Here is a 13,246-nt window from a genome sequence, read left to right as displayed (position 1 = left end):
CAATTCCCTTTGTGATGGTACACATGCAGTGTAAGAAGCTAATGGAGAATCCTCTGTTTGATATTAATTAAAATCTCACAGGCTCCCGTCATTAAGGCGAAGCCAACATTAAACACCGTGGCTGGCACACATCACCCTGCACTCCTACAATATAGAAACTGCTGGCACAGGCACATTGTCCTGAAACCAAAACCCACAGCATGAAGGGTGCAGTGCCACATGCAGCAGCACCGGGGTAGGCTACTTCACTACACACACAGAGAGAGAGAGAGAGAGAGAGAGAGAGAGGGGAGGCGAGGAGAGGGGAGGGGAGGGGGGAGGGAGAGGGAGAGAGAGAGAGAGAGAGAGAGAGAGAGAGAGGGACAGGGAGAGGGAGGAAGGGAGGAAGGGAGAGAGGGAAAGAGGGCGGAGAGAAGGAAAGAGTGGGGTGAGTGGGGGTGTGTGTGTGGGGGTCCATGTTGGTATTGTTGTTACCACAGATTCTACATGACACAGTGAATAAAGGGGACTGATTGTGAGACGTTTAAAAGGTATCAAAGCCATGGGAGAGAGGAAACCCAACACGGCCGCGTGGTTCTGCCGGGGACAGGGAGAATGCGACTGGGCACGTGTGGAATGTGGAGAGGCGAGGAGCAGAGCGGGCCATCTACATTTCCAACGCCGAAGGATGTTTCCTGCACCGTTCCCCCGTTCCTCTCTGCGTGTTTATGAAACATGGCTGCCGGGGACTACAGAGGTAAGGTGATACGCCATCAAAGTCCTTTTGGTCGGATGCAAAAACAATAAGAAGAAACAGAGCAACATCGCTGCGGTGGAACGCACAACAGAACATAATACTTCTTCTCCTCTACCTCCAACCTTCCTCCCCCCCCCCATCTCCTCCTTTAAGCAGTCTAGTTTGATTACCGAGTAGTGCCCCCCACCCCCCTTCAAAACTCCCCGAATGGACCCCCTCCGCGCCCCCTGCACCGGGCCAGAGGGAGCCAGGGAGGCAGAACACAACTTACCTATAGGAGGAGAAAGGGGTGGAAAGGTGAATGAATCCACCTCGCTTTGGAGGAGTGGGTGGGTGGGCAACATGGGAACGGAGCAAGTGGAGTTGGCGGTGTGCGCATGTGTGTGCACGCGCGTGTGTGTGTGTCAGCGGCGGCTCCAGAAAATTGTGACTGGGGGTGCTATGGAGGAGCTGGCTATTTAGAGGGGGGGGCTAATGAATCTTGGTTTACATAGAAGTCAGTCAATTTGGCTTGTTTGGAGGGGGGGGGGGGGGGGGGCTTATGGGGGGGCTAAGCCTCCACCAGAGGGGGCTAAAGCCCCCCCTTGCTCCCCCTGGAGCCGTCCCTGGTGTGTGTGTGTGTGTGTGTGTGTGTGTGTGTGTGTGTGTGTGTGTGTGTGCGCGCGTGTGTGTGCATGTGTGCGCGTGCTTGTGTGTGTGTGTGTGTGTGTGCGTGTAGGCGGAAGAAGGGGAGGAGAGGGGAGGGAGGTAAAGTGGCTGGTGTCCCGAGCGCGGTGACCGAGGCGGAGACTGCATGTCTGATGACGCCGAGGCGGCGTATCGCTTACAGTCCTCCCTCAGCACAATCCCCCCCACCCCACACACACACACACACACCACCTTCACTGCCATCCGCCCCCACCTATCCCCCCACACACACACACACACACACCACCTTCACTGCCATCCGCCCCCACCTATCCCCCCACACACACACACACCACCTTCACTGCCATCCGCCCCCACCTATCCCCCCACCCACCCAAAACTATACCTCCTGCATGTCCGTCCCCACCATGCCGCAAGAGTTCACCCTCTACTTAAGGCAACAAGAGTCGGGCTCAGCATTACAAGCCTATTAAAAGATACTTTTAATTACGCCCCGCTCTCTCTCTCTCCCGGAGGATCACTTCCCCCCTCCAGGAGGAGGAGGACTGAACTCTCGCCTCCCACCACCCTCACATTTTGTTTTTGGCATGTGCACTTAGGAATGGCACGGCTGAAGGAGGAAGAGGGCAGGAGGAAAAAAAAGCCACGTGTTGTTTTCTCCCTCCAATTAAAGGGCATGTTGACAGATTATGGCTGCCTCTGGTTTTGTGCTCCACTAATGCAATTTGGGGGCGAGGTGGGGTGTGGAACTGTATATGGGGGGGGAGAGAGAGAGAGGGGGGGGGGGGGGATATAGGGAGAGAGCAAGAATGGGAAAGGGGAAAAGAAAGAGAAAGCAAGGCAAAGTGGGACAGAGGGACATTTTTAGGAGAGGATGAGCCAAGGCTGTAGGTGGGGTGGAAAGTAAATTAGTAGGAGGGAGAGAATGAGAGAGAGAGAGAGAGAGAGAGAGAGAGAGAGAGAGAGAGAGAGGTGGAACATGCACACCGAAGCCTCAGGGGGGGGCTCATGTGTTTACACTACCTGGGCTGTAATCTATCACCACTCCTCATCTTCCTCCATTACGCCGCACACACACATAAGCAGACCCCCAAACCTTAGCCCCCGCAACTCTCACTCGCACAATTTCAATTGGATTAAGTCGACGCAAAAATATGTAGGGCATAGCTCCCGGCTGGCTGGCTACGGGGTGTTAGCACTCCGCCATTCATTTGATTCGTACATCACCGTCTCGCTTTACCTTTATGAGAGCACTCGCCTAACACGCCTTCCGGAGCTTCAAAGTATAGTCGTCGTCAGCCACGGGTTCTCTTTCTTCCACGTCGATGATCATTAGCCTAGGCCGCACGGAACGGTGCCTATAGGGCCATCAAAACCAAAGCCGTGTCATTTAGCCAAAGGTGTAGCAAGACGACAACGGTCATTATGAGGCCCTCTCAGATCACCAATCACATTATACATGCTGGCAACAATATAGCAAGCAGCCAGTGAAAGGCAAGAGGGGGAGGGGGGGGGGGGGGGGGGGGGGAGGGGGGTCTTACAACATTCATTAACAACAACTGGCCAGTGGATCAGTGAAGTGTATGTACAGTATAAGGGTCCAGTTTTATGCTTTGTTGTATGACTATAGTGAAAATATCTGATCTACAGTATATAAGCTTGTAACGCATTGCAAACTTGTAGATCTGCTATTTTCACACAACACGTCCTATACGATATTTGAAAATGTGCACAAAAATATTTAGACATGTTTTGACATATTTTTTGACATTTGTTGAACATTTCGACTGCCCAACGTAAGGGTTGCTGGGTTGAAAGTGGTCAAATGAACACTCTTGTGCATGAATTGTAGCCAGTGAAGTGAAGTGAAGAGGGGATAGGCCTGCTGCCCTACATAGGCAGCCCTCTGAAACAGCTCACATTCACCTTACTCAGGCTTTGTTATATCCAATCAATATTCATTTAGTCACCGAGCCTATTGACTCCATTCTGAAATAATATTACAGCTCATTCGTCTTGTCACAGAGTGCGGTAAGTATTATCCTTTGTAGCCTATATGCCAAACCCCCCAACCCCATTTGAAAGGCATGTGTGTGTGTGTGTGTGTGTGTGTGTGTGTGTGTGTGTGTGTGTGTGTGTGTGTGTGTGTGTGTGTGTGTGTGTGTGTGTGTGTGTGTGTGTGTGTGTGTGTGGGTTGGGGGGGGCTTACACCTCATGGATACAACTGTATATTTTTTTTATAAGACATTGAAAAATCAATGGGTGCTTCCTGCAATCCGTCCCGCGCAAATCAATCATCATCTGCACAGCTGGCAGTGGGGAGTGAGAGTGGTGTGTGTGTGTGTGTGTGTGTGTGTGTGTGTGTGTGTGTGTGTGTGTGTGTGTGTGTGTGTGTGTGTGTGTGTGTGTGTGTGTGTGTGTGCGTGAGAGAAAAGAGGAGAGCAAAAGACGAAGGGGTGCAGCAGGGCGCAATCTTTGTCCTGATACCTCTCATTTTGGAATCGCTTCTCATAATAGGGTCATCATTTCATCACTTAGCCAATCCGAGGGCCCTGCCGTTCAGCCCGGTCAGATCTCTGGGAGGACAGGCCCCATGAGAGGAGGAGGAGAGGAGGCAGTGAACTATAAACACACTCTCTGTGCTCTCTCTCTCTCTCTCCCGCTCTCTCCCTCTCTCTCTCTCCCTCTCTCTCCATACGTCTTCATTCACGTGGACAGAGGAAGAAAAGCGATCTGAAAAGAGAAAATATCCTGTATCTTGGGAGCTATACAACGCACATCGGCTCACATTTCCTGCACAGACTTTGTGCGTTTGTTTGACATCTAAGATCTTAGGGAATGATAAGATTTGTATGTGCCTAGTATACGGTATGATAGTTGTTATCTAAAATATTAAGTTGTTATGTCAATAATGTTATATAGGGAGTGTCTTCAAAAACTGTAAGGAAATCTTCAATATTTGAAAAAAGCAACTTGGTAGCAGTAGCCTATAGCCTACATTTGAAAATGTCAGCCTGCACCGTTGATGTGCACTTTTTAAAAATTCCCTTTTGTATTTGAATATACCGGTATCTATAAATGTATTTTGTTGTTATTGTATTCTGCGTTAACACATTTAAAAACGACATATAGGCTAATATGCCTACATGGAACATACTGCACATGCGGCACATGCCACAATACTGTACAGTGTACAGTATATGTTTCTGGGAATTAGCCATACAGAACTTCACCCACAACCTTCTCATCAGATGCAGATTTTTGGTCAAATGGACAAATAGACAAATACATTTAAAATATTCGAATCTCAATTTTAATACATATGCAAAACTTGGTAAAATAAATACAGCATTATAAAACTGAATGTTTGCATAATTGTGATCATTTAAAATGATAAAGAAATGTAGGGCCTATTCCATACTCTTTAGAAAACATAATGAAGAAAATAATAATAATAATAATAAAGAATGAGTTAAATAGAGCTGTTTAAATCACCATCATAATAGCTAATTATGGCTGTGGAATAAGCCAGTTGTTTAGTCCAATGGCGTATAGCACACATTAGTTTAATCATTTAATATAAAAAAAAATGCAAGGTCAAAAATAAATTACATCCATTATTTGCCGCAGATCTCCCCAAAGCATTTGGAGCGAAACTGTTTTGAATTTCAATTGGCTTCCAAGTGGCAAAAGCCCTCAGCTAATACATCAAAGAACAAAATTGGTGTCAACTAATCGGTTTAGGACACAGATTTAGAATGAGTAAAATCCTATGAATACTTCAAGCATTTTCTGTACAGCATGGTGAATACACAGGCAGGCAGGCAGGCAGGCATAGGCACTTTTTTTTAAGCACAGCTGACCTTGTGCACACAAGAAAACCTGTCAGCTACTTGACATTAACCAACTTTAACTCTATCCAACCTCTTTGAACGCGAGGCGCAATTAGTGCACCACGACGCGTAATGCTGTCCAATAATAGTCCCCTATATCCAAATTAGATTAACGCCTAGTGCCCGCAGGCATTTTAAGTGCGATGCATCATCTTTCATAAGATATACTACTCGTTCAATGCCACTGCAGCCTTTCGTGTGTGTGTGTGTGTGTGTGTGTGTGTGTGTGCGCGCGCGCGTGTGCGTGCGCGCGTGTGCGTGCGAGCACGTTTTTTCCATGCCTCAAAAGCCGGTTCGTCACGTCGGACCCTTACAGAAAGAGACTTCACTGAAATGTCAAGCTTTTTTTCCACTGTACAAAATGCGCAAATAAGCGAAACTATACTCACCTATGTCCTTTGTTAATGTAGTGCTGAAGTGGCAGCGGCAGTTAACATAACTTTACTCAAATAGGGGTTTCTTCCTTTACTTCAGAGAGCAACTCTTATCAAAGGAATAGGCAGTCAAACAATGGAGAGAGGGCCTATCAATAGTCACGCCGTTTCAATACTCTCTCTCTCTCTCTCTCTCTCTCCCTCTCTCTCTCTCCCTCTATCTCTCTCTCTCTCTCTCTCTCTCTCTCTCTCTCTCGCGCGCACACACACACACTATAATGTAGGGCAGTCTCTTCACCCCGTCTTTAATGGTGAAAAATATTGTTATAAGAAGTTCCATAAATCTAATTTAGAGTTCACATATAGCTCTTACTACATGTTGTAAAATTGAAATGTGCATGGAAAAGGTCGCGTATAGGATATAGTTTGCAGCAGGGTCAATTTGGCATAATAAAACAAAAATGATATAATAATCAGTGTAGTCACCCAACAGCTATACTGCATGTGGAAACCCCCTGGTTTAACAATAACATACATGTTATTATATTTCACCAGTAGGCTATTAACTGCCTATTATTAGGCTATACAGAAAATATTACTTGAATTTTTAGCACCTGCACTGTTATTATAGCTAAGTGTGATGATAATCTATATGTACACTGCAGGAGATGGTAAAAAGGTAGGCGTTTACAGTATCATTATTGGGCTACTGTATTCTAGCTTTGTGCATCCATTCTTTGCTTTTTTCAAGTGTGCATTGGCTGACACTACAGCGTCATCACTCTGTGCTCTGGAGAGCTTTTCAGAGCGTAACGACACGTGACACTGGAGAGAGAGAGAGTGTACACACACTCTTTAGCAGCGCCTACAGCGATCCCTTTCGGTTCATCTGAGATTTGAACTAGAAAAGCCACACAATCGCCACAATTAATGTGGCCCTAAGATACTTGAATTATGGCAAGTAAAACCAATTTATAAACATGATTGAGTAATATAATTGAGTTATTTATTTATTTGGGGACTTTTCGTTTTTTTATTTCTTATTCCCCAATGATATCGTATTATAAGTATTATTGTTGTTTTATTATCATTGTATTATTTATTAGGCTATTCGTATATTATTATTATTATTAATGTTGATCATTAAAAACGGATTATTGCTGGTATAGCCGCTTAATTTGTGTGATTTTAGTAGCAGGTGCCTTACAGCTTTTGAATAGAGAAAAAAAAAAGGGGGGGGGGGGGATATAATGGCCAGTAAGCGTGCAATATTAAATAAATCTCAGCCATTCCATATTTCAGAGAAGAAAGGTATCGGCTAGGATCAAATGAGATTACATCCACTGGTCGTGGCGGATTTGGAGTAGTTCATATGGTACTAATCTGCCCTGGGCTCCGGGCTTTAGGACTTTCAACGAGTGTGTATCCATGTGCTTTATAACAGGATATATTGCGAAAGGAATAGCCTAAACAATTATTAGCCGTCGCCACTGTAAATAGCTGAAGGGAGGCAACACACATTTCTGTAAAATCGATGAATGCCGATTAAGAATAGTTTGTATACATACGATATTTAATCAGCTTGAAGGAGAAGTCCGTGATGTTGTAGAATATATACGGCTATTTGCGCCATGTTTACTTTTACTTTTTTTTTTTTTTTAAGTTGCCATATCTTACCAATGACAAATGCGTCTGGCGTTATATAAAGTCGACGTGTATAGCCTACAATAGTAATCCATTTTGGAATGTATCGCCCTTTTTTAGCCTCCTTTTACGCGCAGATCAAGTCGGTGGCTTTGACGCACATATTCAAAATTAAAACAAAAATTTGTTATTGTTCTTGCGCTCATATATAGACGAAATAAGCGCTGGGGGAAAAGAACAACGGCGAAAAGAACGCGGATAGCCTTTTCCCTTTCTTTTCCTTTCATATCTGGCAGAGCCGTTCCTGGCAGACACCGAGCCATTTGTTATTGATCAAGTGTGAAAGAACTGAAGGCTTCGCATTTAGAGGAGAGGAGACAAAAAAAGAAAAAGGAAGAAAGTTGGAGCCGATCTACAGACTCGCATGATATCGCCATCCAGGGGGCTGCATGGCGCACTTGAGACTTAACTGCAACGAGCCTTGTTATGGGAGAAAAAATAGAGAGAAATAGCGGGAGGAGATGGATTGTTACTCAAAGAGAGAGAGAGAGAGAGAGAGAGAGAGAGAGAGAGAGAGAGAGAGCGAGAGAGAGAGAGAGAGAGAGAGAGAGAGCGCAGGGAGGGGGAAATGGGGTGAATAATAAGCAAGGGGGAAGAGGGGGCGAGAGAGAGAGAGAGAGAGAGAGACAGAGAGAGAGAGAGAGAGAGAAAGAGAGAGAGAGAATGGATTTTGGTAGGGCTGCGTGGTTGCCCAGCATAAGCTCGCCTTTTTCTTTCGATGACTACACCCCGAGAGGAGGAGCGTTGAGCCGCGTAGTAGGCGTCAGAATCCTCAATTTCCAACTTTGCATCTTGGCAGGACATTTTCCCAAGCAAAGCCCCCCATCCGATGTAAAAAAAAAAAAAAAAAGGAAAAAAAACTTGTGCACGGCACATGAGAGCAGCGAGGGCGCAACTCAGATAAGGGGAGCGACAGAAAAACGAACGACAGCAAATTCAACGCGCAGAGAGGGTTGCTGTGCTGGCAGCGACCAAAAACCCGACATCTAAGTCCTATGTAGACTATTCATTTATCATTTCACTTTTTTTTGACCGCTGTCATTCAGAAGGAGGAGGTGGTGGAGGGGGCGACAGACAGACAGACAGACAGACAGACAGGCTGGTCTGTTGATACGAGGGGACTCTATGAGCGCCCACGACGCATGAAGAGGGGGGAAATAAGGGGAAAAGTGCGCAAGTAACGTGGCTTACTTTCCTGTGGCGTCCGCTTCAGCATGGCGTATCCTCAGGGCTACTTGTACCAGCCGTCCGCGTCCCTGGCTCTGTACTCGTGTCCGGCGTACAGCACAATATCGGGACCAAGGACGGAGGAGCTCGGCAGATCCTCGTCCGGATCCGCCTTCGCTCCGTACGCTGGATCCACGGCGTTCAGCAGCGCCTCTCCTCCCGGCTACAGCTCCCATCTGCCGTACAGCGCGGCGGACGCCGCGGCGGCCGCTGCCACTTTCTCTTCGTACGTGGTGAGTAGGCTATATACAACTTGAAAATGTTATCATGACTTTAGTGGAACCCGGTCGAAGATTCGTTGCTCTGATTACTGTCTATAAGAATATCCCTTGCTCGCTGGGGATGTGTGTGCGCTTATGGGATCGTGTATTTGTGTGGCGTTCATTTACATTGCGTTTTGACGTTGCCATCACGAAAGTGTATTGTAAATACATCTAATTGGTTGATTATGGGTCGTGTTATGCTTTTGAAAAATATCAATAATTATTATGGGGAATATGTCGTGTCAAAAATATTTGTTTATGCATGTAAGTGCTGCATCATGCCTGCAGTGACGGCAATTTATAGGTCACTTGTTTTTTTGTTTGTTTTTAGGGGTGCTTGATTAAAAGTTTCTTCTTCACATTTTTTTAATGTTTTAATTGGTCGAACTTGCAATAGGATTCGTAAATCTACAAATTAATCTGGAAACAAACAAATAAGCTCAACGTACAATAACAACACAAAAAACAAAACAATTTAACTGTAACTGTGTAGGCCTGTTTAACGTAGGCTACTCAAAATATGACATTAGAAAACATGGTAGGCCAATTTTCTTTTGATCGATGTCTATGGGAGTATAAATGAGGTCAGGCATCTCTAAACTATGTGATTTTCATCGATTTAATTGCCAATTATCATAGCTGATAACTGCATGTTGACGTCTGATAAATTAAACAAAACAATAACTAAAGACTCTCCTGGAAAATACCAAATAAAGTTCAAACAAACTTTATGAAGGCGAAGTTCAAACTTGTTGGCTATATTGCTGCAGAAAAAAGGGAAAACATGTCACTATATGCATTTGTGTAGGCTATAGCCTATGTGCGTGAGTGTGTACGTGTGTCGTGTGCACGCGCGTGAGTGAATGTGCGCGCACCCCTGCGCTGTTATAAACTATTTTAAAGCTCTTTGAATGAATATATATAGGCGTATTTCCTCCGTAAATAGATTAATTGCCCAATAACAATATAGTAAATAATAATACGTTTTATTTGTACAGAGCCCTATGCAGGGCACAAGAACGCTTAAAGAGCAGAATAAAAAAGGAGCTGTAGCCTATATTCACGTCAATATAAACACTAGGGAAATCAGCATTAATGCGTAGGCTATAGAGGGGAGGGGGGGGGGGGGTCATACAATAATTGACAACGTTTAGACGCGTGTGATGATGATGATGATGATGATGACCGACCGAGTGCATGCGCTGTGCCTGTGTTTCCCATGCAGAGCTCTCCTTATGACCAGGGCATGGCCGGGTCAATAGGATACCACCCGTACGCCTCTCCCCTGGGCTCCTACCCGTACGGCGACCCGGCCTACCGCAAGAACGCCACGCGGGACGCCACGGCCACCCTGAAGGCCTGGCTCGGCGAGCACCGCAAGAACCCCTACCCGACCAAGGGCGAGAAGATCATGCTGGCCATCATCACCAAGATGACGCTCACCCAGGTGTCCACCTGGTTCGCCAACGCCCGCAGGAGGCTCAAGAAGGAGAACAAGATGACGTGGACGCCGCGGAACCGCAGCGAGGACGAGGACGAGGACGAGAACATCGACCTGGAGAAGAACGACGACGACGAGCCCACAATCATCAAGCCCGGCACAGACAAGGGAGAGTCGACCGACACGGAGTCAGGTCGGTGTGCCGTGCGTTGCATGCATGCGTGAGGGAGGGGGGAGGAGGAGGGGGGGTGGGGGGTGTCATCAATTTTTCATCGCAGTCGTTTCCACTCTGGGTGCAAAATTGATTGCTGGTTAATGGTGGTATATTATTTATAATGGGACAATTGCTTTAAATAATAATCACCTTGAACTCCCCTCATTTGACTTCTCGGAGGGGCTGAAATTGCTGGTGACGCACAGTGTTTAGTAGTCAATTCATCTTTAGCCGCATAATAAGGATACAGCTGGTGTATTTCACCGAGTATTCGGGCTAATGATAATTATTGCCATTATATGATCATTAATATCCCCGGGTTTTTCACCGGTTGTGTGAGCCGAGGGCCTATTGTTGAATGCTTATTACCATAGCTATTATTATGATAATGTAGGCCTACAATAGCCTCGAATGTATGTAGCATTCAAATAGTCAACATATGCCCCGCCGCTTTTGTGCCACATTGTTATGCCACTATAGAATAATTATATTATTTCAGTATTAACTATATGCCCTTTTTTTTTTTGCTCCAGATCATAAATTGCTAAACCCTGGGGACATGGCGTGTGACAGATTTAAAGAGGATAGTCATCATGGCAAAGACACGGATCCCCTTCTGAGCGACTCGGAATTAAAAGAGCAGGACGAGCGGACAGACTTGCTGCAAACAGAGTCCGCTAATAAAGCCACCACGTCGTCTCCCGCGGCCGTGCGCCGCGGGGGAGACGCGCTGCTGTCGCACGACAAGCAGTCGGATCTGAACCATAACAATTTGCCTGTGAACGGCAGCAGCAGCAGCAGCAACGTGACGTCAGTGATTCACTCGCCGCCATCGGCCCCTAAGCCCAAACTGTGGTCTCTCGCGGAGATCGCCACGTCCTCGGACAGGTGTACTAAGGGCAGCGGGGACTCGCAGCAGCAGCAGTCCCAGGCCCCGGGCGTTGGAATCGGCCCCAACGGCCGCGCCGTGTCCCCGGCGCCTCACCACCTGCACCACCAGAACAGCACGGTTCTATCGAGGCCTCTGTATTACACCTCCCCTTTCTATCCCGGCTACACGAACTATGGCGGCTTTGGACACCTGCACAGTAACCACCACCACCACCACGGCTCCGGCACGGGGTCCAGCACGGCACATTTCAATGGATTAAACCAGACTGTGTTAAGTAGAGCAGAGGCTCTGGTAAGAGAGAGCCAGAAAGTCTCACTCAGAGGGCAAACGCAGGTAGATCTTTGTAAAGACTCCCCATTTGAACTAAAGAAAGGTATGTCAAACATTTAATATACCTGATTATTATTATTTTCTTTCCCCCAATCACGCAGACTTTTATTTATTTTCTTTTATTTTGTGGTTGCATTAAGAAAATAAAAATAAAAATCTGAGAACAGTTATTTTCTGAGTACATGCTAATCTTTCAAAATTTTAGTTTCAGAATGGTTAATCCTAAAAAACAAATGTAACATGAATGGTCTTAATCGCTGCAGCCGCCTGAGTCTATTTGTATTAAAGACTAACATGTATATTTAATGTAGCATTTTTGTATTTAAGAAAAAATGGACAATACACTATCTTTGAAGTAAATTATGAAGAAAAAAATACACTTGTGCAGACGATTATTCTTGGAGTGCAGTTGTTTTTGCATGTTTGATGTGTCAAAAAGTGCTTCCTGGCCCACGAATCGACAGGAAATATTTGTGGATTGGATTCTTGCACCATGACAGCTGTATCAATGGCAATTTTCTTTTCTAAAGGCTTGCGGGCGTGAGGCTATAGGCCAACAACACAGAGAGAGGGAAAAGGTCGTTGGAGACTTGAAAGGCATAACAAAAAAAATCCATCTTGCTTCACTCAGACATGTACCGACCTTTTGGACAATAAAATAGGCAGACAGTAATTTTCTGGTATATTTTAAGTTAGTACCCAGGCCCTTTTCACTGTTATTCTCCATGTGCAACATGTTGGTCTGCAGTCCTACAAATCACTGTGTATAACAAATGTAACATTAGGCTATATTTGTACATACTCGGAGTTGCAAATAATTAAAATAGCAGTGAGGAATTTATTTTTCAATTCTCCCCTGTACACATTGTGAAGGTGTATCTTAAAATGACATAAAAACCGAGTCTTTGGTTCCCCTATTTTAAAAACCCAATTACTCGTCGCGTTTTATGCAAAGCAATCAGGTGGCGAACTGCGGTAATGAGCTCGATTTTATGCCAAATTTAGGCCTCATTACTATTTCCAAGGCGTGGCAGAGCTGTTAAAAGGACGCAATCATGCATTTAGGAGCATACTGGCCCGTTATGGCATATAATGGATACGCTCTTTAATGGTGCGTTGGATGTGAAACATTGGTGATTTGGGGCTGAAAAGGGAGGGATCTGATCAGGGCCGCGCGGTACAGTAGCACGGCTTACACACGCACGCACTCACACAAGACTGTACTGTATAGCCTATAAGAGACTCCCAGACCCTTCCAAGCTCCGCAGGTAGGTGTCACACTTGCTCCTAGAATTTTCAGGGGGGCTTCCTTCCATTCTTTGTAACCCGCCTCTGATCAAAATGGCCTAGTTAGGAACAAGCGCACAGGCTGAGCTGAGGCACACACACAGGCCTGCCTATGGCATGCATGCACCGTGATGATCACAGTTATTATGGGAATTGTGGCCAAGTGGATGAAAAATACAGACATAACATGATAACACACACTTAACTGACGCGTTAAAAAATAATTAAGATGGGGGA

The 13,246-nt window shown here is 45.8% G+C and overlaps 1 protein-coding gene across 1 annotated transcript; it reads left to right on the top strand.

Moving 5' to 3' along the window:
- The first annotated feature begins 8,180 nt into the window (after window positions 1-8,180).
- irx5a (iroquois homeobox 5a) lies at window positions 8,181-12,059 on the top strand. The gene is made up of 3 exons (XM_079496929.1): window positions 8,181-8,815; window positions 10,071-10,479; window positions 11,034-12,059. Exons 1-3 carry the CDS (start codon window positions 8,570-8,572, stop codon window positions 11,780-11,782), a joined length of 1,404 nt encoding a protein of 467 aa, XP_079353055.1. The 5' UTR covers window positions 8,181-8,569; the 3' UTR covers window positions 11,783-12,059.
- Window positions 12,060-13,246: the final 1,187 nt, after the last annotated feature.

This window comes from Electrona antarctica (genome assembly GCF_951216825.1).
Source record: "Electrona antarctica genome assembly, chromosome: 3".
Taxonomy (NCBI): Eukaryota; Metazoa; Chordata; class Actinopteri; order Myctophiformes; family Myctophidae; genus Electrona; species Electrona antarctica.
The sequence above is the reverse complement of the archived record's forward strand: the minus strand, read 5'-3'. Positions and strand labels throughout refer to the sequence as shown.

What these genes read in the sequence shown, in the direction of transcription:
- irx5a (XM_079496929.1), top strand. Translation starts at nt 8,570, where the DNA reads ATGGCGTATCCTCAGGGCTACTTGTACCAGCCGTCCGCGTCCCTGGCT. An exon ending in CCACTTTCTCTTCGTACGTG is followed by an intron (nt 8,816 to 10,070) that starts GTGAGTAGGCTA and finishes TTTCCCATGCAG; the next exon opens with AGCTCTCCTTATGACCAGGG. An exon ending in GTCGACCGACACGGAGTCAG is followed by an intron (nt 10,480 to 11,033) that starts GTCGGTGTGCCG and finishes TTTTTGCTCCAG; the next exon opens with ATCATAAATTGCTAAACCCT.